This window comes from Carassius carassius, chromosome 40 (assembly GCF_963082965.1).
Source record: "Carassius carassius chromosome 40, fCarCar2.1, whole genome shotgun sequence".
Taxonomy (NCBI): Eukaryota; Metazoa; Chordata; class Actinopteri; order Cypriniformes; family Cyprinidae; genus Carassius; species Carassius carassius.
This window is the reverse complement of record NC_081794.1, coordinates 20449050-20474810: the sequence shown is the minus strand read 5'-3', so window position 1 is coordinate 20474810 and position 25761 is coordinate 20449050. Positions and strand designations below refer to the sequence as shown.

At 34.2% G+C, this 25761-nt stretch overlaps 2 protein-coding genes across 2 annotated transcripts; one reads left to right on the top strand and one right to left on the bottom strand.

Moving 5' to 3' along the window:
• The first annotated feature begins 505 nt into the window (after positions 1 to 505).
• Positions 506 to 16801, top strand: LOC132122345 (ectonucleoside triphosphate diphosphohydrolase 1-like). Its single transcript, XM_059532492.1, has 10 exons — positions 506 to 698; positions 12331 to 12446; positions 12537 to 12654; positions 13141 to 13291; positions 14118 to 14277; positions 14472 to 14690; positions 15148 to 15399; positions 15494 to 15601; positions 15694 to 15831; positions 16029 to 16801. The coding sequence occupies exons 1-10, from the start codon at positions 683 to 685 to the stop codon at positions 16236 to 16238; spliced, it is 1488 nt and encodes a 495-aa protein (XP_059388475.1). The 5' UTR covers positions 506 to 682; the 3' UTR covers positions 16239 to 16801.
• Positions 16802 to 17677: 876 nt separating this feature from the next.
• On the bottom strand, positions 17678 to 25761 carry slc35f3a (solute carrier family 35 member F3a). The gene is made up of 7 exons (XM_059532493.1): positions 25247 to 25761; positions 22520 to 22865; positions 20450 to 20669; positions 20204 to 20329; positions 19861 to 20053; positions 19533 to 19622; positions 17678 to 18563 (listed from the first exon to the last, which is right to left on the bottom strand). The coding sequence occupies exons 1-7, from the start codon at positions 25455 to 25457 to the stop codon at positions 18313 to 18315; spliced, it is 1437 nt and encodes a 478-aa protein (XP_059388476.1). The 5' UTR covers positions 25458 to 25761; the 3' UTR covers positions 17678 to 18312.

Here is a 25761-nt window from a genome sequence, read left to right as displayed (position 1 = left end):
TATCTAAGATAATCCTCAATAAGTTTCATATTTCTTACTTCCTATGTCAATGATATTATTATATTGATATTATTATTATTTTCACAAACACCTGTTCATGTCCCCAGGGCAACACTTGCGTGAAAGACCCAGACACAAACAGAGAGAACAAAAAAGTAGAGAATAAAACATGACTTTTGTTGTGTGTTGATGTTTTTTATGACAACCGAGAGTGACAGAGCTAGTTGTAACCCAGAGAGAAACAAAAATTTTTGCAAAAGTGGTTAACGGTTAGTAAGTGAGACTGTGAATAATGTAAGGTAAGCTCTCTCTCCCTCTCTCTCTCCCTCTCTCTCTCTCTCTCTCACACAGAGACACACACACAACACACAGACACTCACAGACAGACACACTCTTTTTCATTGTCTTTCTCTCTCTCTTCACACACAGTTAAGAACAGAGAGGTAACAGGCAGATTGTTAACATGGTTGGTGGTGGAGGAAGGGAAGGAGGGAGGGAGGGAGAAAGCTTGGCGTCTGGCCCGCCCACTCATGCCCCCTTATAAAGCCTCATAAAGAACCTCAAGAATGGAAAAGACCCTCTAAGAGAGCTGAGCCAAACACCCTAAACAGCACTTAGAGTTGGTACGACTCAGAAAGAGGGCGAGAGAAAAAGAGAGAAAGGATTATAGGACGCTGCATTCATGGATGAACAAGGAGGTGAGTCTATGACATCCACTCACATGAACACACTTCACCATATTGGGTTCACAGCAGGGCAGGATGTAATTTGGAAAGGAGTGCATAAAGGAAGGAAGAAGAAAAAACAATGCAGGATCACTATAAAAACACTCAAAATTATCTGATTTTGTGGTTTTTCTTCTGCTAAATCAACCTTTCTTAAAATGAAGATTAACTTTAAAGTATGGTTCTGTGGAAATTGATTGTCCTTTTCCATATTTGTGTGTTAACTCTAGACAGACAGTTCAAGAACCATATGGTTTTTAGTTTCACAATGTTTTTTTAAATTACAGATCTGTTGTTCACCGCTAACTAATTAACTAATCCAGTATTTCAAAAACATTTGCATTGTTTAAATCAGTGACATGCTCTCTATAAAAATTCCAGATAGACATCATACATTCTCAGTTAAGCCTACATGCTTTAAAGAATACTTTGAAGCATGCAGTTTTGTATTAATCTGATGTGATCTGAACTACCTGTCAAAAAGTTTAAAAGTTCATGCATCGGATTTATTTACGACCTCAAAGAAACGCTATTGTAGATCAGGAACCGGTAGAAGTGTGCTCGATAATCCAGTATTGTTCTGTGATCTCGCGGTACATTCGGTTTAGACATGTAAACAGATTATACGAAGCAATGTAAATAAAGGAAAAAATACAGGAATCCACTGAAGGCTATGTGATCATCAGAGGCATCGGGTTCAGCATCTGGTGTTCATCTAACCGCTTTAGCAGCAGAAGCCTGTGAGAGTTTGTGCAGGACTGAGAGTGCCGAGGCATTGTCAAAGGGGAAGAGAGAGAGAAAGATTGTTACATAACACCAGAGGATTTCTTCCTGAGAGGGGACAGACCATCTGGTAGTAACAAAACATCCCCCAATGTAACCATGACTAAAACGTATTTAAGTAAGTTGCAGCTGCATTATATCTGGATATATATGGAGTTTTGCATTCTTGCACGAGGCATAGAAATACTGGAATTTTTTCATTAAGAGAAATACTATTCTGTTTTCGCATTCAAAAATTAGAAAACTCATGTAATCCCTGTGCCATCTTCCTATACCTGCAGTTAGTGCCTTGAGCAAATTAAACTTCCTGTAGCTGGCACAACAAGGTCAGTGCAGACATTCCTCATTATTCCAGTAATGTGCACTTGAGTTCCCACCCCTCCCACACATGGAGTATTTTTTGGAAACCTGTATGAAGGGATTCCCTTTTATTTATAGGGCTACTTCAAGAATCTTAGTTAATTAAAACATGAATTTTCATTGGTAGTTCATGCAAGCTTAGGTCCAATAAATCCTAGATATTTATCCCTGCTTCAGTAACACTTTAGTAAAGAGACCAGTTCTCACTATTAACTGCTTATTGGCATCCCAACTAATAACATATTGGCTGTTTATTACTTATAAAGCACATATTCTGTATGACTATATTCTACATCCCAAAACTAATAACCAAAATTTACCAACTACGTTACTAAATATTAATAAGTGGCAGATTAGGAGTTTATTGAGGCAAAAGTTGCAGTTAATGGTTTGTTAATAGCGAGAATTGGACCGTAAAGTGTGACCAAAAAAAATAAAATAAATGTAAATGTTATGTAAATACGTTTTGATGCATAGTTTTAGGACTACAGGTTTTTTTGTGTGTGTGTGTCTTTTGGGTTAATGTGCATGATTAATACATCCTCAAAGTATTTTATGTATATAGTTGTAAACTAATGTTAACAAAAAATATTTTTTGTAAATTTTACCAAATATTGTCTGATATTAGTTAAACATTTACATATTTAAATTATATTTGAAACAGGGCATATAGGAAAATATTGCAAAATGCAAATATGCAAAATGGGTTCTTTGTACCCTCATAATGAGGTACATTGCGTGTCATCGTAAATGGCTTGCGTGGGAACAGGGCTCTGCAATCACACCTCACTAAGGTTTTGCACTACATACTGAAGATCTGTGAGTGGGATGTAGGCTGTGTGAGTCAGACCCCAAACCACAGTCCAAAGTGCTAAGTGTCAGAATGTGGTCTACTCGTGACACCATCTGTGAGAACATTTGTCATAGATAAAATGTGCACCTTATTACTTAAAAAAAAAAATCTATTTAGAGGAACATTATTAAACTTTTTATATATAGTAATTCCAGCTAAATGCATGTTGAACTTACCTCAGCTCAGCAATATGATTCCTGAGATATACTGCCCATATGATAGCTGTACCTTTACAAACATGAAAGGTATGATTCATTGTGAGAATTTTCGACTGAGTAATACAAGAATCTTTACTTAAAGTTCAAGTTATCACCAACCACAAACAACTCATCAGAAGCTGACTATCACCAGGTTTTAGAAGTTAAGACAAAGTCAGCTTCTTGTTATCAGTTAGTTTGCTGCCAAATGAATGTATGAAGGAATTAATGAAATTAACTGTGGCATTATATCTGTTGCTGAAGCACCAGCTTGCAAATGAATGACTCTGCAATGAGCAATTGCAAAAAACTCTTATGAAACTTTCTTGCTTAATCAAACATTTGGCATCAGACCCATCTGACTGCCAGGAAAAAGCCCATTTCATGTGTCCCTGGAGCATCTCTCTAGAACGCAGTGCTTCCACAGTTTGCTTTAAATAAATCAATCAAAGTCACTGGATTAGCAGTGGGGTTAACATGCTTAAACAGATTGCAAGTGTTACCTTACACAACAGTGAAGAAGGCATACAGTTAAGTGGGTGATTGTGAAGTGGAAATGAATGAGAAAACTATGATAAAACAAAACCAAAATTATTCCGGACTATTCCTAATGCAGGAACTGCAGAGCTGTGTTTGGGCTTGGCTGGTCATGTCTGAGCAAAAGAAAGATGCCACAGTAAAGGAAATATGTTCCTGGTTGTCGACGATTAATTATAATTATTTCACAGTTTGGCTTTCTTTGAGCTTATTGGTTGCTATATTAGTTACATAATTAATTTTGATGAATTAATTCACTCAAATATAGAATAATTAAGTCACTCAAAATGTTTTCTTAGTGATAAGAGATTAAATTGTCTGTGTTCCACACAGGAAAGTCTGTAATTTTCCATATTGATTAATTTGTGATTGACATTATATTTATATACACATATTTTGGATAGATGTATTTATATTGAAAATCTATTTAGAAACATTTCCAATAAGTATGGTATAATGGAAGATAATATATCTCTTTAAAACATATTTATTACAAATATTTGTTAAATGTATCTGTACTTTTAAAAAATAGATACTTTTTGCAGTTTGGACCGTCTAGTCATTAATCATTTCACAACTCACAGCTCACTTCCTCTAACCTCAAAACTGCTCACAGCAGTTGAAATAAACATCCTTTTTCTAGTTGAACAAACATTCATTGAAGACCATCCTGAAATGTATACATCATACTTGTTTACGTGGTCACTTCCGTTCATACACTGTATTGAGAATATTACACATACAGGATGTGTAGTAATAACTCCATATAATATAGTGTCTCCTAAAACAAATAATGCATGTCATAACTACGCGTTTCCTGTTAAGACAAAAACAACATTATCTTTGTTTATTTTGAAGTTCAAAGCGCAGATCTTAACCACTTTCCCCAAACGATAATTCTAAAGAAGAACACTTAGGACTTTTACATATCTCTCTTTTTTTAGAAGTTTAGTTGAAGACAGATTCAAATACATCTGCTGATAATCGTTCCTCTTCAAACATGTGTTTGTGCTGACAAGCCTATGCTGACCACGTGTTTCAAGGGTGTGACTAATGCTGTTCCCTCTAATGGAAAGTATGAGTTCAAATTCTCTAGACCACTAAACCTAATGCTTCTTGGATCATTTCTTGTCTTTATCAGTCTGTAAGACTGAATAAACCACATATTGTGTAACCTAAGCCCATTTATCTAAAAAGGCTTCTTGGCTCTCACATAATAAAACGGTCTGATTGCTTTCAAATGGACTTCACACTATAGCAAAGAGGCAAGAAAGGCACAGTTTATTTGATTATCTTTCTAAAAAAAAAGCATCACAGATGAATGGGAAATGAACAATCAATGGAAAAGCATTTGTTACTGTAAATCTTGAATGACTGCAAGTTAATACAGCACGTTCAAAAATACTTGTCTGGATGAAAATATTGAGTTTTGGATCAGGCATATTATTCACGCCCTTTACTTTTGGCTGATGGTGCTGTTTGTGGGATACACACCTGCCAGCTGAGAATTCATTTCCAGATATTCTTTAACATTCATTTAAAGCTATCTGTGCAACACACTGAGGACATACAAAAGGGTCAAGCTTTGTCCAGTTAGCCCCTGCTAGTAGATGCAATAATTACATAATCTTGACCATTTCTCCAGGTAATTAGAATAACATAATGGCCACTGCTTTCCTGGTATAAACTTAATTCCATTAAATATGTGCAAAGAATTACACAAAAAGCAATTCAAATGTCTCCATCATATTTTATAATACACACACACACACAAAAATCAAACAGTTCACCCTTAATGCACATTATCACATCTGTCATGTTGGCCCTCCAGGAGCCTGATTGCAGCCTCTGGCCTACATATGCATTTGTTTTTCATTTTCTCCAACATCTCAGTTGTTTAAAAGATTATGGCAATTTTTAAAGTCTGATTTTATATTATTATAGCAAATGTTCTGCAAGCTCATGAGTAAAATTAAAAATCACTAAACCATCTTATACACTACCTCCAGATACTACATAACTCCTTGAGCAATATGCATATTAACAATCACTGTCTTTGTAATCTAATCCATATTTGAAGGAGGGATAGACTTTCATTCTTTCATTGTCTGAAAGACAAGCTACCGTCAAACACAAAACAACCCGAAGACATACCTTCCTGACACCTTTGATAACACGCTTTCTCGCAAATTTAATTATCATGTTACTAAAATGTATCTTTTATAAAATGAAAATAATAATAAAAATGTAATTTTACATTTAGTTTTAAAATCTTAAAATAAAAAATGATGAAGAATAGTATTTAATCTGTTGTTGTTTGAAAGAAAAGCTACTGTCTATTTGGACACCCCTGATATCCTGCCTTCTCACGATTGTGTTGCAAGAAACACTGTCAGAGTTCACTATGTAGGGTGTGAAGTGGCATGTACCATTATTTACCATCTTTCAAGAGCATCACATTGACTTGGATTACCTCATATAAGCTTACTCAGGCACCTGGGGCATGTTAGTGCAGGTGAGGGTTACAGAGAAGACATTAAACCTGAAGTAACATGCTTAGTCATGGATTTGGACTACAGTGACTCTTCAGGCTGATGAGACTAAAAACTCTGTCAGTGAGGTACTATGTTTTCAAAGGATTTAGTAGATGATGACAGTGTCTAAATTATGGCTGATCTATGCAGAAATTTAGAGGAACACCCCAGGTAGAAAGAAAATCTGTTTACTTGAGAGCATGAGTGTGCATTGACGTCTCTCTGGTGTTCCAGTCAATAAAAGATTCACAGCTGAGACATGTAGGTTGCTATATAAACATCCTTTTAAAGAAGGTCATTTCACAAAGAAAGCTTTTTTTGAGTTTCCCTTTACTCAAGAGGAAACGCAACTTTGTTTCACAATGAAGACTGGTTATGTAAAGCAAGAGACATGCCACTGATCCTGAAGATAGTTTTTTAGAGAGCACTGTACAACCTTTTGGGGTTATGAGTTAGAATCTCTAACCATTAGGCCACAACTTTCCCATTTTGCCATTTTTTCTTTTCATTTTGTCACTGGTATGAAGCATTCCTATGGATTATGGACTCAATTTGCCCTGTTTCTTTGTACAGCTGTTCTCCTTAAACAGTGTCTTGATCTGTTCATTGTGCAATATGACATATAACAAATGTTTAGATTTAAATCTGCTTAGTCTGCTCAGTCTTTACATAAAAAGACCAGCGAGGACTGGATATTTTCATGTTATAGCCTATATCTTATATCTTTCATTTTACATCTTACAGTATATCCTTTTCATCTTATATCCTCATATTATATCTTATGTCTCCATTTTGATGTGGGTTTGGATATTTAGCACGATCTCTTGTTGTTTAAAAACTTGGCAGTGTTCCCTTGTAAATAGCATTGTATTATAGCTTTAATATACAACAGACAGAAACAGGCAAAAGACCTTCACTAGTATTCAGAAGTTTGTGGTCCGTAATTAATCTTTTTATTCAGCAAGGTCGCATTCAGTACGTACATTGTAACAAAGGATTTTAAATAAATGCCGTTCTTTTCAACTTTCTATTGATCACAGAAAGTGAAAAAAATTATTTGTTTCCACGAACATATAATAAGCAGCACAACTGTTTCAACATTGCATATTAGAATAATTTCTGAAGGATTGTGTGACACTGTAGACTTGAGTAACATAGAATTCAGCTTTGTCATCACATGAATAAATTACATTTTAAAATATGTTACAATAGAAAATGTTTTTGATCAAATGAATGCAGCCTCTGTGAATATAAGAGACTTAAAAAAAAATAATAATAATTGAAAAACATTTTAAATAATCTTATCTTAAAACCCTCTTATATAACAGAGTGTTTTCATTGTGTCCAGGCAAAACTGCAAATTATACAAAAGTTATGAACCTTTTCAATTCAGGGAAGGAAACCAAGGAACCTGAAATAACATATGGATAACAAATAGACTGAGACTGATCGCCTCAAGTCATCTAAAGACTATTAAGGACCCTGATGCAGCAAGTAAAATATTTGGGTGGAATAATGTCTTACAAGGACAACAGATAAAGTTGTCCGATCAAAGTATCTTCCGTATGTGTCAAAAGAATAATAGTCTGTCTTCATTCAATCACCCTCATGTTTTTCCAAAGCCTGCATGACCTTGTTCAACAGAACACACAAGTGAGCTCATGGCTGTAGCCAGTTTTGAAAAATTAGTGTGGTTCGGGAGTGTGTGGGGTTGTGTGTTGGTGTTAAAGAATTGTGCTATGATAACTCAAATGCATCTCATTATATACACTTTAAACTCTTTAAATGAGATAGACATGAAAGTGAGTGAGTGACCTGACATACAGCCAAGCAGGCACGTGCACACATAGACATGAAAGGGGGCTTGAGCACCTGCCCTTTTTATTCCTGGAGAGAAAGTGCCCTTTTTTCTGGGATGCTTTTTTTTTATTTTTGAAAAATAATATATATTTCTGTTTGCACACAGCTTCCCTGTCAAACAAATATATTTATTGAAATATAGTATCTAAATATCAGGTCAGGAGTTCTGAAGCGCTCCCTCTCCCGATTGTATTGCTTCCGCTAAAGAAAATAGTCCGCTCCGTCTCTACGGTTAGAATCCTGTGAGTTCATAGCAACGCTCTGTTTTTCATGGCAACGGTCTGTTATACTCCGCACAGCGGTCTGTTGGTTATGACAGACCGCATTCTACATTGGAATTCAACCAAGCCATGTAATAAAATAAGTTAATAAAATAAGCATATATCACCACCAGGTGATATGCTTTAGTTATTTTGTTTATCCTATTTACCTGCATTTCCCTGTCAATTAGATGCAAATGTGCGCATTTTAACTAGTTGACGCCTAATTTGCATACAGAACGTCCCCAGTTATTGACTTACATCAAGAGTCTTTCCCCCTGAAATTTAGAAATCTAAATTGGTGAATTTAGAAGAAATCTACAGATGCAAACAGATGGAGGATACACTCTAAAAAATGTAGTAAATCTGAGTAACTGCATCTGGTACATTAATAAATAAAACTGAGTAGAAATAAATTAACATTAAACTTTAAAAATAACAATATTTATAAATTAACTATTTAAGTAATTTAACTTTTTTTATTTCATCGAAACCTTTATAAAATAGTATTCCATACCACCACAAATACATACATGACATTGGCTTTTATTGAATTTTTACTCAATTTTTTTTGATAGGTTTATTTTTAAAGTGTTATGTATTCTGATAACACCAAAATAATTAAAACTATGTAGTGCCTTGTGCAAAAATAAACAAATTATTAGTAAAACACGCCCCTCTGTTTGATGCAGTTATTTAGGTTATTCTAAATATGAAGAGTTCAGATGAAAAATCCTCTAAGTGCCATCTGAAATTTCCTTCAATAATGATTATTTTTATCAAGCTTGTATGTTTATGTTCACTTATTTCACATTACTGGCAATGGAAATTACCTATTAATTGTCATTTAAGTTAAATTACTGAACTTAAATACGAGCTTGAAAAAAAAAGCTCATAAGAAAATTTCAGATGGCACTTAGAGGCTTTTGCATCTGAACTCTTCATATATACTTGAAACTAGTAGCATAGAAAATGTTTTCAAAACATGCACATTGTGGAATGGTTTCCTTTGCTGCTCTATAAACCTAGTGAATACTAAGGAGACCATGGTTTCTGTGTGAACTGATTATTTTGTAGACATCTTTTGAAAATGAAACAATTGTGTGAGTTTGAGGAAGATCAAATTAATTAACTTTTTAAATTATTTTTTTTTTAAAGGAAGTCAGAGTTGCGTTAATATATATATATATATATATATATATATATATATATATATACTTTTTTGTAAAAAAAAAAAAAACCCTAATTATGAGAAGTGCCCTTTATTTCACTTGAGCCCCTGCCCCTCAAAATGTCTGTGCACGTCCCTGCAGCCAAGTATGGTGAGCCATACCCAGAATTTGTGCAGACATGTAAGTGTTCGTGAAAGATGTTTTCTCTCTTTTGTAGGGATGATAATTTTTAAATCATATTGCATCAAAATTTGTTAATAATTTACTAGGGGTGGATAGGTTTATCAGTTGTTTATAATTCATGCAATCAATACATATTACTGTTACAGTTTTTATTAATGACCATTGTTCTGATAACTTTTTCTAGTGTTCTTATGAATGTTTATAGCATTATTTGTGAAAATGTAACTACATAGCATAGACTTCTTCATGGCTGGTGTGTAACAGATCTTTACTAGTGTTAAATGCTACTGTTTTTGCTATCTCTGACAGATAATATCATGATGTTTTTGCGTTTCCCTTATCAGATGTACTATGCTGTCAGCAATAAACTGTGCATGTCGACGATGCAGTATTGCCACCAGATATTGGTATAAAAACAAACAAAAAACAAACAAACAATAAATAGGTCTAAAAATAAACAGAAATTATTTAAACATTTTTGCAAATAAGATAAGATAAATATATTGCTGACCCTAAACTGCAACTTCAAACTGTACTTACTTAGTTTTAAATTTAATACTAAAAGGTTTTATTATTAATACTATTTATTATAGCATTAATTGGGGCTGTCAAGCTATAAAATTACATATAACTGTCATAAAGGTTTCCAAATATCTCATGCTTTTGAGAAACAGACAATAATTTCTGTCATGTTATTTATTGCTTTGTGAGAACAGCTACTATTTGTTCTGGAAAATAACAGTACATGCCTTAAATTCAGTGCATGTTAAATTTAAAAGCGAGTTCATTTCTATACCTCATTTCTGATATATATGTTTAACTCCTGCATGAACTGGACACATCTTTCATTCATTGTGTCTTCTGATGAAAACTTTTTAATGAAAGAAAAAAATGCAATTCTGAGAAATACAATTTAAATATTGCATTAAGATGCAGTTTATAGTCCTCAGACCAGAACACTTGAATGCCAATGACAAAAGCTTCAGTACCAGAGGCTGATCAGTATGCAGCTCACACATGGTTTCCAAAGTGGTTCAGTCCCCAAACGGGTGCACAAGGGAACTCTTCTCCCGCCTGCCTGTAACGTCACTTGGAGCCTGGCTCCACTTGCACAAAGGGTGTTTCCCCAAAATAACACGAAATCACTTGTGCCAAGCAAAGCCAGAACTATGCACACATGAGTGATTGATCGTTTCTTTAACAAATCCATACAAAGTAACTAACTCACAAGACTAGGCTGTAATTCAGCGGGCAGGAATCAATTACAGTAATAGGCTATTCTGTTAAATGAGACTTACCACATTAACAGAAAAAAACATTTTCACACTGTTTTCTCCAGTAAGAGAAGCCAGTGCATGTCCTGATGGGTTGGTGATAAGCACAGCGAGGCGCGTTGATTTATATGTTTCATTGCTGCATATACAGTACTGCCTTACTTACATTAAACCTAATGAAATGTGGCTTGCTTGGGCTTGCAAGAACTAGAAGTAAACTAGCTATAAGGGAGATGTGTAATGTGTATGTGTTTTTAGGTGTCTTAAACACTCAATAATTCCATATGTTACAAAATAAGGTAGAAAACTAACAATATGTAGATATATAAATTAGTGAATCACACATAATGCTCGACCAGAGCTGAAAAACTGAAAACATTATTTTATTTGTTGTGGTAATCAGATTTACTTGTTCAAATGCATTATGGTACCCCATTATACCCTTATTTCACTTAGGTTTTTTTAATTTCAAAAGAGTAGCCTGAATATGCTGGAGAAAAATTTGTAGAAAGTTTGTGTTAATGTTATGTAACATACTGATTTATTTTACCCGTTCTGTCATTTAATATCATTTGAATGATCAAAAAGGAAATATCGAGACAAATGTGAAAGCATAACTCCTTTAAAAATGTTTTATTATTATTATTATCATTATTTTAATGTGTGAACTTCAGGAGGGTGGTGGTCCTGTTTGATAATGAGTTCACAACTGGAGCTCATTTTTGATTGGTCGAACTAAAGGTGTTACATCTCACCCATTACTGCATTGGTGTACAATGTTGAGTATGAATTAGATTAACAAACCATCAAAATGAGAGCATCACAATTGTTCCATAAACACGCATTCATAAAACACATAATAAAGCACATAATAAAGACTCTGAACACAAAATTCACATTACAGTATTTCACAGGAAGAATGTTCCCTTTAACCACAAGTATTCTTATAAATTCTAATTATACTTATAAAATTAAGCCGAAATTTTCCAATCCATAAATCCATCCATTCTCCATGCAGCATTTCCAGCAGAGACGTGGGAATGCTTGAGCCTATCCCAGAATCAGCGACCACAGAAAACAAAAACTGGATATTTTCCTAAATTCTGAGATATTCACTAAAGTGAAAACTCTCCTGATCTGTAAAATTTCTACATCAGACCTGAACACATGAAAGGCCTCTGGCTTTATTGTGTACACAGTGAGGAGACAGCTGTAATGCCCAGCAGAATACACAGTGCCATCATGCTTTCAAACTCTGTTTGTTTTTCCGTTAAACTGACATTAGGTGTTGGTGTTTACTAAATATTTTTAAAACCACAAAAAGCCTCACCACAAGGCAAACAATAGTTAGAATTTGCTTCACAAATATTATTTAGTCTAGATTAGAGATAACAAACACGTGGATTCAGTTTACAGTTTACATTGAATCCAAACACTCTGTACTGTTGTTAATAATTTAAAATGGTATATTGTTATGGAATATGGAAAGTAGATACAGTATATGCTTACACTAGAAAAGAAAAATACAGAAGCTTTTAAATAAGTTCAAGTTTTCAACCTGCTTTCTTTATTTTCTCTTTTTAAAACAAAAGGTAAGAACCCATGGAACAGGCCAGTGGCCATCTTTCTGGCTGCTATCACTGCGGTGATCATCATCATGGTGGCCATTTCTGTCGTCCAGAACAAGCCTTTACACCAGAAATACAAAGTATGACTAACATTTTAAGTGAACCAGTTATTGTTACACACTAGATTTGTACAGATTTCACTGATGCAATGGTCCTTGTACACTTGACAGTATGGAATAGTTCTGGATGCAGGTTCCTCCCACACCTCTGTGTTCATCTATGAATGGCCAGCTGAAAAGGAGAACAACACTGGCATGGTACGACAGAAGCACACCTGTAACGTGAAAGGTACGTAATTCCTAATTTGCAGAGAGAAATACTTATAGTTACATGTTTTGGATAGTGTTTTTCCTTTTCCTTTTTTCAGTATGCTAAAGGAACTGTCCACTCAAACTATATAATTCTAATCTTTTCTCAATCCTCAATGTCTTTAAAATCTATCTTTCCTTCTCTGTGGAACCAAAGCTGCTGTTTTCCATATAGTGACCACAACTGTCAAGCATGATTTCCATTAAATAAAGAGCTACTGTATGGCTTCAGGGGACTTTAAATGTATATAATGAAATGTAAGTCATATGGACTACTATTATGATACCTCAGCTCAGACATTCTGATAAAACATAAGAAAGAAAGTCAAGAGTAAATCATGACAGACATGTAACTTTTGGGTGAACCCTCTATCCCATTAGAAGTTATGTAAACATACCGCATTATTTCCATCAGCATTTGAATACTGAAAAAAAAAAAATTCTGTTTTTTTTTTCTGCCCTGTAGGCAAAGGCATTTCCAGTTACTCTGCTAATCCACAGGGGGCTGGTGCATCTCTGCAGGAGTGCATGGAGGAAGCCATGCAGAAAATACCGGCACACAGACACCCTGAAACCCCTGTGTACCTGGGAGCCACAGCAGGCATGAGACTGCTCAGGTAATCAATTCTCAATATTCTCATTTCACAAGAATCAAATAGTGAGTATAGTGTGGCCGAGAATAATATAGAATACAACTCACCTGTCACCTGTCAAAAGTGTGGAATAAGATTTATCAAAATGTTTTTGAAAGAGGTCTCTTATGCTCACATATTACGAAATATTACAATTTTAAAATAACTATTTTCAGCATTCTAATATAAAATAACAGCATTCTAATATGCTCATTTGATTCTCATTATTTTAATCAATTATTACTGGTGCTCAACTATTAATTAAAGTTCTTATTATCAGTGTTAAAAATATAAAATATTTGTAAAATATAAAAAGCAATTGTTTTTCAGGATTATTTGATAAATACAATGTTCAAACGTACAGCATTTATTTGAACCACAAAATGTTTGTTACATAGAAATAAATATGTTTATTCTTAATTTGAAACAATTTAATGAATTTTTTGTACTTTTCTTAACCCAAACTTGGCATGGTTTCACAGTTTCCACAAACATATATATGTAAGTATCAAGAACTGTTGTCAGCATGAATAATGATAAGAAACTTTTCTTGTGCACCAAAGTGTTACTCTCAGCTAAGCTAGTGTAACATCACAGGAATAAATAACATTTTAAAAACTTTCTATGGTTGAAAGAAAAGTTATTTGAAACTGTAATATAATTTCACAGTGTTTTTGATTAAATAATAGACTTCTTTAAAAAAAAATTTAATCCAACTGTTAAAAAAATCTAACTGTTTAAGTGGTTAGGCTGTTTAAGGTAAGTATCTAATTGTTGAGTGGTAAAGGCTAAAAAATTTTTTTTTTGTAAGGATGGAGGATGAAAAAGCCTCAGATAAGGTACTGGACTCAGTAGCACAATCACTGAAGAGCTACCCCTTCTCCTATCGGGGAGCTCGTATCATCTCAGGCCAAGAAGAGGGAGCTTTCGGATGGATTACAGTCAATTACCTGAGCGAAAACTTGAGAAAGGTATGGTGCTTTTTAACCAGATTTAGCAGTGTTTCACATTTTTAATTTTGACTTGTAATTTTTTACCTAAAGTCCTTTTTTACAGAATTGCAGTGCCGAATATGTACAGTATATAATTTATATCTAGTATAAAAATGATTATTGAAAGGGTTTCAGTGTGAAAAGGCCAATTGTCAGATGTGTTTATCATGCAGCCCACAGGGACGCTTGGAGCTCTGGACCTCGGTGGAGCGTCTACTCAGATAACCTTCATACCTCAACAGAAAATTGAATCAACTAACAATTCTATTGACTTCAGGCTGTACGGAAACGATTATCACCTGTACACCCATAGCTTTCTCTGTTACGGGAAGGACCAAGCTCTCAAGATTTCTATGGGCAAGATATTAGAATCAGCAATTGAAGCTTACAAGGTATACTTTTCATTGCAGTTGAAGCTGTACAGACCAGGGCTCTATGGGAATTTATACTTATTCTTTACAATAAAGTGGTGCATTGAAGCAATATTGCACTAACAAAAAACTGTGCCGTTTTCACTACTAGTAAATATCACAAATAATTACAAAGAATAAGCAAATAACACTAAATTAAATGTGAAAATTTAAAGTAGAAAGACTTTAATACTAATTCTTTGTAAGTCCTATTCCTATAATCAATTTCTTTTTATTTACAACTTTTTGCCTTGTGTGTATAGTAGAATATTCATGCATTTACTAAACACACTTTATGATGCATACTTTGCAAAACAAATAAAATATTAAATTAAATTTAACTATTTTATTTTTATTTAATGCATATCTAAAGATATAGACCACACTTGACACTTATGCAATTGTATCTTATATTTTTTAATGTTTTTTCCTCCCTAAGACAGGCCCCACTGAGTTAAGAGATCCTTGCTTTCACCCTGGATATAACGACAGCAAGACAGTTTCAAGTTTCTTCAATTCACCCTGTGTGGAAAAAGTGAAACTGCCAAATGAAAACTTCTTCCATATGGGGCTTGGGAATTGGTCTCAGTGCCAACAATCAATCAGAACGATTTTTAATACAGGCATTTGTCCTTACACAAGATGCTCTTTTAATGGTGTTTTCCAGCCTTCTGTCTATGGAGATTTTGGGGTAAGAAACGATGTACACAGTTTATTTGAAAAATTTTAAATGGCTGGTTGTAAGTCATAACTAGTGCTAATAAGTATGCCATTTGACTCTCTAGGCCTTTTCAGCTTTCTTCTTTGTGATGGACTTTTTGAATCTGACAAGTGGTACTTTAACCACTACAAAGCAGAAGCTAGAAGCGTACTGTTCTACACCATGGAACAAGGTCAAATGCTTTATTAACTGTCTCTGAAGGATGTTCAAAATGGTTTCATCTTTGTTGGAACATGATGTCTACATTTTTTTTTGCTTTTGTAGATTGTTGAAAATCATCCCCAAATAAATAAGAAGTACCTTTCGGAATACTGCTTCTCAGCAACCTACATTCTCACCCTTCTGGAAGATGGATACAAATTCACCTCCGACAACTGGAAAGACATCAGGTTCATTAAGAAGGTAAGTATGATGTTATTAAAAAATGTTACATTATTCCTCATTAAAAGTATTAAGACAGGTAAGATGTTAGATTTTATGTAGGTTAAAAATAAAGTGATAAAGCAATATATATTGTTCAAAATGAAGTATTGAGAAACTTTTATTTTGGGGCCAATGAATATGGAAACTGATTGAGATTATTGTGTCAACTGCTGCAGATAGGAGACAGTGATGCAGGCTGGACATTAGGTTACATGCTTAACCTGACCAACATGATCCCCGCTGAAGCTCCAGACACGCCGCTGATGCCTTATGGGGGATATGTCACATTTATGATCCTCTTCTTACTCCTGATACTTCTTCTTCTTTTTCTGGTCTGTTTCTATTTCCATCGGTCCAATAGAACAGCTCAGAAAGACATAATTTAAATATGGATATTATTCTTTGGTCTCTGTAGTATATTGAATGTTTATGTCTGCAGAACAAAATGTCAATAAATCCAAAAAGTTTTACATTTCAAATAATTTGGAAATCATACCTCATGTGAAGGATAAACAGGTTTTTGGAGAGAGATGGGTTACAGGTTCCACTGCAGCTGAAGGGACTTCAGACTCTATTCCCATTCTTCTGTGTTTTTGTGACCACTTAAAGTCTTCTTTAAAAGTCATGAGTACAGGTTTTAGCTTTTGGGGGGCTGGGTTAAAGCTTCCTTAAAAGAAAAAGTGCACTGAGACTCAATATATCATCTGTTTTTAAGTCTTTAATGAACCTTGCCATTTTATGTATAAAAGCACATCTTCTTGATGCCAGTATCTTTATTTTTTATTCTTTACTTATTATAAAGAACGTCTCTGATAGTCAAAATATACTTTTTTTACATAATGGACATATGAAAATCACTGGATATCACTGTTTAAAAATAGCTTTCAGCAATTCAGCATAGCACATTTCTTAATAAATTGCTAAATGAAAGTCTGTCATTGCATGCTTTTTTTCTGTAAATACAGATTCTTGCTTTGTATTGCAATCATTTTTTAATACCCCAATGTAACAGGAGAGTTTAGTGAAATAATCCTTTTTCCTAAAAAAACTAAAACATTGTTTCTATAAGGCACATTCTGTATATGAAATCCCTATGGCTCTGAAGTGATGTGTAAAATTATGTGAAATTGTTTTTATATATTTAAACAAAACCTGTAGCAAATTTCTATTAAAATTAGAAATGGCTGATTGTGTATGTTTTATTTATAAAACATAAATGCATGGCTATTTGAAAGATGAATGCTCACCAAGGCTGTATTTATTTGATTAAAAATACACTAAAAAGAGTAATCATATGGAATATTATTATAATTTTTTAAATGTTTTGAAATTTTTGTGATAGCAAAACTGAATTCTTAGCAGCCATTATGTCTCATGATCCTTCAGAAATCATAAAATATGCTGATTTATTGCAAGTAACATTTCTTTTCAAAAATGCAAACTGTTGTGCTGCATAACATTTTTTGTGGAAACAGTGATGCATACTTTCAGCGTTCTTTGATTAGAAAGTTTAAAAGAACAGAATTTATTTGATATTTTATGTAATGTGTCCCTGGTGATTAATAGCTTTTATTTTTTAAATGGTAATTTTTAAATGTGAGTGTTTTTATCTATCTATCTATCTATCTATCTATCTATCTATCTATCTATCTATCTATCTATCTATCTATCTATCTATCTATCTATCTATCTATCTATCTATCTATCTATCTATCTATCTATCTATCTATCTGTCTATCTATCCATCCATCCATCCATCCATCCATCCATCCATCCATCCATCCATCATTGTTTCTAGCTATATTAAGGAATGCGACAATATGCATAGGATATACATTCATTCTTTATTATTGCTATTAAGAAGTAACAAATATCCTTACAAAGGTTTACATTTAAGCCTTAATTCCACAGGAATATATGAACCAAGTATTGCCACTGAAAGAGATATAATGCAAGATATTATTCTGAGGAATCTGTGGGTGCAGCCTTTCTTTCAGATTATATGAGGCCATAACACTGTCAAATATGCAGAGTATAGAGAACCAGTGTGAGATTACAGTTCATATCAGAAGTATTATGTTATGCTGAAGAGTGTGACAATGTGTCAGCAGTGGGGATACTGGCAATAGCCTATACAAAGGTACTTCATTCAACACACGAAGCGACAATGAAATATACAAATCTACACATTTCCAAACTCTCACACAATGGCACTTTAAAATGAATCAAAAACGTGCTCATAATTAACTCAATAACTGTGTAACAGGTGAACCAATTGAATCCTAAAGCTCTGCATAGAATTATCTTCCGATCTATAGTACCCTCCTTTACGGATCTCTAGCAACTTTCATCAGTCTAATCAATCATTAATGATGTGCAGTACATCTAAATTGCCTCATAAATGTGGAAGAGAGTCATTTGGTGCCTGTTGGGAGCTTCTGCAATGAATAAAATGCAGAGTCAGTGGATGCTGGGAGTAGTTGTGGAGTTGCAGTTCTTGGTCTCTCTCGGCCTGATGTGAAGCGTCTCTGAGTGTTTGTCTCCGATGCTCTCTTGTGGCTCTTCTCGGTTGTACAGCATTGATCGTAACCGTGGCAGACTCTGGTCCCAGTCCTCAGGCAGTAAGAGCAAAAGGAAGCCCAAACAAATGATGGACACCGCAATGATGCGTACACTGTTGAGCTGGATGTCACACATGTAGCGATCTATGACTGGAGTATGAAAGATGTTCAACGTGTTGAAACACCAAGATGCTAATGTAATCAGGGCTATTTGGAACATATGAAATCTGTGATATTTACACTACATTTTTTTATATAGTTTAATACTTAATACTCAGCAATTAAATTGCATTTAATTGATCAAAAGTGACTGAAGCAACATTTATAATGTTGTAAAAAAAATTATATTTCAAATAAATTCTAATTATTAGAAAATAGGTTTGTTGGTTTCCACAAAAATATGAGACAGCACAACAGTTCTCTACACTGTTAATAAAAAGAAATGTTTCATGAGCACTAAATTAGCATATTATAATGATTTTTTTACAGGTCATGTGACACTGAAGACTTGAGTAATTGCTGTAGGAAATTCAGCTTTGAGATCAAAGGAATAAATTATTTTTAATGGTTATCTTAATTGTTAAGAAAATATTAATACTTATACTAATATGAATAATTAATTGTACTAATATTACTGTTTTTGTATTTATTTGTAGTTTTCTATTTACTGTTTACTGTATTTTTTGATCAAATAAATGCCGCCTTGGTGTGCATAGGAGACATCTCTCATATTACTGAGCCCAGACTTGAACAGTAGTTTGTATTATGGGGTAAAGGAGTAAAATAAAAAATAAAAAAGTATTTTAATCAGAAATAATTTATTCCTCCTCATGTTGTTCCAGACCTGTATGGCTTGCTTTCTTCCGTGAAACACGAAAGGAAATGTTTAACAGGATGCTGCTGCTGACTGTTTTTTATACAATGGAAATAAATGGTGATCAAGGGCTGTCAAACTCCAAGAATAACACCCACACCCAACATTGACGACCCCTGGTCAACAATTACATACAATGTATAGAAAAGTTAACATAATGCCTAACATCACCTTCTGTGGATTACAGAAGAAATGCTAATTTCTAACAACATGAATCTTTACAAAAAACAACTATTATGACTCACCAGCATTGAGAGGCACACTGAGGACGACGCCAAGAGAAATCAGCGTAGGAAGTGTTATCAGAACACCAAAATTTAAGAGGAAGTTGAACACTGAAGGAGCAGCCAAAGAAAAGAGTCAAAAGTTAAACATATCAATGGTGGATTTGTTTCTTACAAACACACAGCTTTTCACTTCAGGAGAAGTTAACTGATAGACTGGAGTCGTGTGGATCACTTGTGGATTATTGTGATATTTTACCAGTTGCATGAACTCTCATTATCATGGCATACATTCAATCTGTGTAGATAAGAGAAGTTTGAGTATGTGTATTTGTGTCCATCCTCTTACCCAGCAGAAGAGCGGACATGCCACAGATGCTTGGCCATGGCAAATCTCGAGGTGAAACAAAGTCCTCAGCCCCCATGAGAAGCAGGATCAAAGGAACAGCACTAATGAACACCAAATTTGCTCCACCAAGGACAGTAAGATACACAGCTGCTTCACCCAGTTTTGCACTACCCAGAACAAGCTTAAACAGAACCTGAAGAAACATATTTACACTTACAGATTTCTCTACAGACAAAGAGAGTATAAAATAATTACATCTTCATTTTAAACATCTCTGAAATAGCAGGTCATTGGTGTATGACAGTCTAAAATGTGTTTGTTGTGCTTTGAAATCCCATCTTACTTTGTATATAGCTGCTGTTGATGCAGAACCAACCACAAGGGAGATGCCTATCACAGAATAGCTGTGGAAACCATCGGCATATGTCATCATAACAATGCCCCCAATGGCTAAGATGGCTGCCACAATCTGTGATTAGATAGAGCCAAGTACATTATGATAAAAAAGTAAAAATCCATTATAGACTTAATCACAACTAAGCATAATTAAAGCTTTTTATAGATCAATATATATATATCAAAGACTCACCCGCACTCCCATAAAGCGATCCCGCAGGACAATCCAGGATATTAGGAAGGCAAAGGCACGACTACAGCAGAAAAGGGCACAGGCATCAGTGGCAGGGATTCTGCGAAGGCCTTGCAGGTACAGGTAGCTGGTGAGAGTCCACAGCACTCCAAAAGGAGCTACGCGAGAGAGCAGCATCCTCAGTGACAGCACGTCATCTCCCAGGAACTGACAGCACTCTCTGTCGTGAATCCACACACATGCAAATAATGTATCATACTATAGTTTATCATAGCCGCATTTCCAATACACATTTATGTAACTGAGTGCGAAATGTTTAGACAGCACTTGAATGACTGGAAGATTCTATTGATCTTAAAGATGTTTGATCTAAAGTCTAGTTCTTAATTTTCTAAATAATTAAATAGTCTTATGCAAATTATTTTGTAGATGCATATCTATCAATGCATCTCTTTACAGTATGAAAACTTATATTTTGATAGTTTATTTTAGACCGTAAAGTGAAAAAACTAAACAAAAACCAATATCTAACACCACCATTTAAAGGTTTAGGGTCAGTAAGATAAAACAAAAAGAAAATAAATCATTTAAAAAAAGAAAAATAATAATTTTATACAGCAAGGACACAATAGCATAGACAATAGTATAGAGAGTATAGATATTTGCAGTATAAAGTAAACTAGTTCTTTTGAACATTTTTATTCATCAAAGAGTCTGTAAAATATTAGTATAATATTAATTATAAATTACATTTTTAAATATATTAAAATATTTTGTCAATAAATTACAACAGTAAAATGTCAAAAAAAAAAAAAAATAATAATAATATATATATATATATATATATATATATATATATATATATATATATATATATATATATATATATATATATATATATATATATATATATATATATATATATATACACACACACACACACATACACACACACAGACATGGGTCATTGTGTATATATATATATATATATATATATTAGTTTTTCTAAACATTTCTTACTATGTGTAAGTTGTCATTTTTTAGCATTAGTGTTTGGCAGTGTTATTTTTAGGATTACTGATAAACTACTGTCATTTGATATGTTTTATTTGTATGTGTTATTTATTTGAATTTTAGTTACATTATGTCTGAATTTATTATGTCTGTATAGGTCTTTTATTTCATTTGAGTTATTTTAATACTTCAACAAAACTAATTAAAATTTATAAATTAAATATATATGTGTGTGTGTGTGGTTGTACATACACATATATGTATTTTTTTGTGTTTGCGTTATGTTAGAATCATTATTATACTCTTATACTTTTTGTTCTTTAATATTTGTAGTTGTTTTAGCTTTATTTTTGTTCTTCATTTAAATGTTAAGTTTTGAAATAGTTTTGTATGCATTTTTGCATTTAAAAAAAAATTATATATATATTATATATATATTTGACCTTTTATTTTTGGATCTGTTTTTAGTTATTTTAATACTACAATTGATTGCTTCTGTTGTCCTCATTTGTAAGTTGCTTTGGATAAAAGCATCTGATAAATGACTAATATTAAAAAACTATATTTTTATTTATTTTTTTCAACATTAGCAAAAAAAGAATTCAAATAATTTTTTTATCCTTGTAATTGAAATGATGACTGCAATAAAATGTGCACATTGAGACATGGAACTTATGAAGTAAATAGGTTTTGATTTTATGATGATTCTTGATGAACATTCCAAGACCAACTATCCAATTAGGGAAACCCAGCTTTCATTAAATTACACTGACTTACAAAAGTCCTGCTCAGTTAACCTTTAAAAATCTTTTGTGCTGAACTCACAAAAGACGAAAAAATGCCATGGGACATTGTTAATGAAATGAGGTTAGTGTCAAGTCCTCTAAGCAGCCTAGCCCCAAAAAACTTGCAAAGTCAACAAAAGGTGTCTGCATAAAACCGAACTATTACACAGTGCCAAAATTTTGCAAAGAGTTCTCATTTTGAAATGCAGCGAAGTTTCATAGGTCACAGTGTCAGATCTCCTTGCATGAAAGGAAACACAACCCGTCTCACCTGAAGCGCTGTCTGGGAGTCTGTCTGTCCTTGCTACAGCACAGGTGACCCAGGTAGTAAAGAGGGAAGATGGCACAGTTCCAGGAAGTGGAGAACCAAGTGTGGGTGAATGGGACATTCAAGCGTCCGACAGTTATTTTGGCCAATTGAGTGCAGCCTGTCCAAGAAACGCAGATGCAGATCACCACAGCGACACCCCACAGTGCCCTGCGCATGTGGACTGCAGTCATATGCATATAGCAGCAAAGTCTCTGCAGTCTGTTCCCACAATCTGATATGACTGTATCTGAGGCAGAATGGCCATCTATCTTCACTTCCACCTTCTCGCTGTTGGGCTGGTCCTCCCCTTCAGATACAGACAATATAATTGCATAATACAGAGCCATATGCAGAGCCACAGGCATTTAATCACATCAACCCCTCATTTTTTTTTATCAATAAACTTCCATGCAGAACATTCAGGTGAAATTTGAATAACAAGAAAGACACTGACAAATCTGAAATGCAGTACATAAGAGATATGTAATAATATAATTTCAGTACTGTAACTTTAGTAGGACAACTCACAGGAAGCACCTTTGTAATGTTGAAAACATCTGAAATGTAATTTCATTATTAACATAATGTCAGTTATCACAGACCGGATTTCTGACTTGTCCTCATGCTTTTTTTGAAGTAAGACTAAGTTGTATAGTTATACAACATTATCAAGCAAGATACAATAAAATTAGTTTGCATGAAGCAATACGCAAGATATATGTACAGTGTATTGCTGTCCATGGTACTGAAGATGCAACATAGTTTTTCCTGCTATATATACGCATTAATTTTATTACAAATATTCTAATTTCTTTTTTGTATAGCATACTTTTGCCCCTTATGCCCTTAAGAGGACATTTAGCATGTAATGTCAAGAACCTGCCTGATCTGAAGGACAGAACTGTCAGTGCAAAAAGGACAAGGAGGCAGACAGACTGTTCTCCAGAAGCAGTCAGTCAACAGAACAAGTGTCTCATTATCATAGTCACAGCACCGACCAAAGTTTGGGAAAGTTAATAATGTGATCTGTGTGCCAGCTCAGTGCTGCAAACATCTATCAAGCTATCAATTTGAAGGTGATGGTGAAGTAGTTAAAGAATTGACCTTTAAATTCAACCCTATACAGTGACAATATGTGAAATGAAACCATACTGACCTGCCCAATTACAATTGTGAAATGAAAATGTATGGGCTAAATGGATTGCACAAATCAATCCAATCCATGTATTTAGCATTTATGGGCAGGTTCAATGAACATCCATCTCACTATCTCTCCATCAACTGCTGTATGATGTTAAACAGCAATGTCAAACCATTGTTTTTATTGCACACAAGTGCCAGAGCTGGAGGAATTATTCTCTCACTATTAAATTTTAAAGATGCTCTGTTGAATCATCTGAACTCCAACATTGAGAATGGATGATCTACTTACTTCAAATGCTCTAAACAAAAGTCTCAGAATTTTTACTTTACTACTAAGCATATTTGTATCTGTTGCAACTGCATCCACAGAAGACTTTTTACTCCATTACAATTTCATGTAGACTAGTATAACATCGGTAAAGTATATGTTCCATCTTTCCTCAATAATATAAAAATAAAATCAGATTTTTTTTTTCTTAATCCCAATGTGACTAACTAAATTTAACTTATGCATGAGAGTGCACACAAATCTTATGCTATGATGCAGTCAGTGGAGGAATGGAAATGAGAAATGAGAGAGACCTCATCTGCCCCGATGACTCAGCAAAAAACTGGGCTCTGACTCAGTTACCTTCTCATGCATAGTATAATAACTGACAGAGCTGCACGTCGTAACTCAGGCTACTGTGCTCAGCTCAAATACAATAATAGATACATCAGGGGTCCCATTTGCTAAACGGATATCTTTATCTTATTTTTTTTACTAAAAGGGATCATATTTTTTTTCCTGTGTAAAGTATTTACATATATTACATATTTAACTGAAGAGGCTCTTTGTTTACAAATGATTTGACTCAGCTGTTTATCAAATGGGTGATAGATTTTGTCGCCTATGTCAGTGTCAACAGTATTTTACAAAGAAATATTTGTGCGTGGGGTTGCAGAGCAGCTCAAATTGATGCAGGGGTGTGAAGTTGGTCTTTGATGGATGTGTTTACATCATAAAGCATAGATGTAGCAATCATCGCTGTTACCTCTAAGCCACATTTCAATTTTTTATGAAGGAGTTAATGAAATAATTTTAAAGTGTCAAGCAAAGCAAAGTACGTCTAAACAACAGACTTACATAAAGCATGTAAAAGTTAAATAATGAAATTCATGTAATACTATTTTATTTATATATACTGTAGTATACTTTAAAAGTGAAAAGTATATCTTAAAATATTTTAATTCTGTCATCATTCGCTCACCCTTACTAACCTGTCTACATTTCTTTCTTCTAAGGAACACCAGATAAGATATTTTGAGGAATTTTCATGAACTGGTTACCAAACATTCTTCAATATATTTTTATGTTTCAAACATGAACATCATACAAGTAAGTTGAGGTGAGTGAACTATGAAATAATTTCCATTTTTGGTTGGACTACCCCATTAAGGTTAAAGAACCATACGGGCACCCTTTTAGTTCTATGCCCTTAACTCATATACTATTCAATAAATACTTTAAATTTAACTTATAAAAACAGCATACATCAAATGTACCTCTAGGAGATGCGTCCCAGGACTCATTGCCATAGTAACCAGTGATCCTCAGGATCCGCTCTTCTATGGATGCATTGTTGATGTACTCGACCGATCTCGATGACTTCAGTTCTTCACTTAGATCTTCATCAATGACGAGGGCTTTCAGCTGGCTGATCTGAGGACTGATGTCTGACAGGCGGCGCGGACTCATGTCTGAAGGCTTCCTCATTCCCCTTAAGTTAAAGGAAGAGAAAGCAGAGAACAATGGATCTCTGCGGAAATGTATAGCTTAGAAGAACCAACCTGTATGTAAACACAGCGTCCACAGCGCAAACTAGAAGCACGACACGACGCAACGCGACAAAACGCTGCCAATCAATGTGTACCAAACTGCGAGTGTGCGCGCAAGCGCAAGCGTTTTTAGTTGAACTTGCAGTTGCGTTGAACTGCTGTCCTACAGTGTTAACTTGTTTATGGTACAGCCAACTGCGAGCACGAAGGAATTTGAAACGACTAAAAGGATGCTCACGCGC

Excerpts from the sequence above, each read along its gene's own strand:
- slc35f3a (XM_059532493.1), bottom strand. The coding sequence starts at position 25,457 with ATGAGGAAGCCTTCAGACATGAGTCCGCGCCGCCTGTCAGACATCAGT. Across the intron at positions 20,670-22,519 it reads ACTCCCAGACAGCGCTTCAG|AGAGTGCTGTCAGTTCCTGG; the intron begins GTGAGACGGGTT and ends GATTCACGACAG. Across the intron at positions 20,330-20,449 it reads ATCGCTTTATGGGAGTGCGG|ATTGTGGCAGCCATCTTAGC; the intron begins GTGAGTCTTTGA and ends ATCTAATCACAG.
- LOC132122345 (XM_059532492.1), top strand. Across the intron at positions 12,447-12,536 it reads CTTTACACCAGAAATACAAA|TATGGAATAGTTCTGGATGC; the intron begins GTATGACTAACA and ends TACACTTGACAG. Across the intron at positions 14,691-15,147 it reads CAGCAATTGAAGCTTACAAG|ACAGGCCCCACTGAGTTAAG; the intron begins GTATACTTTTCA and ends TTCCTCCCTAAG.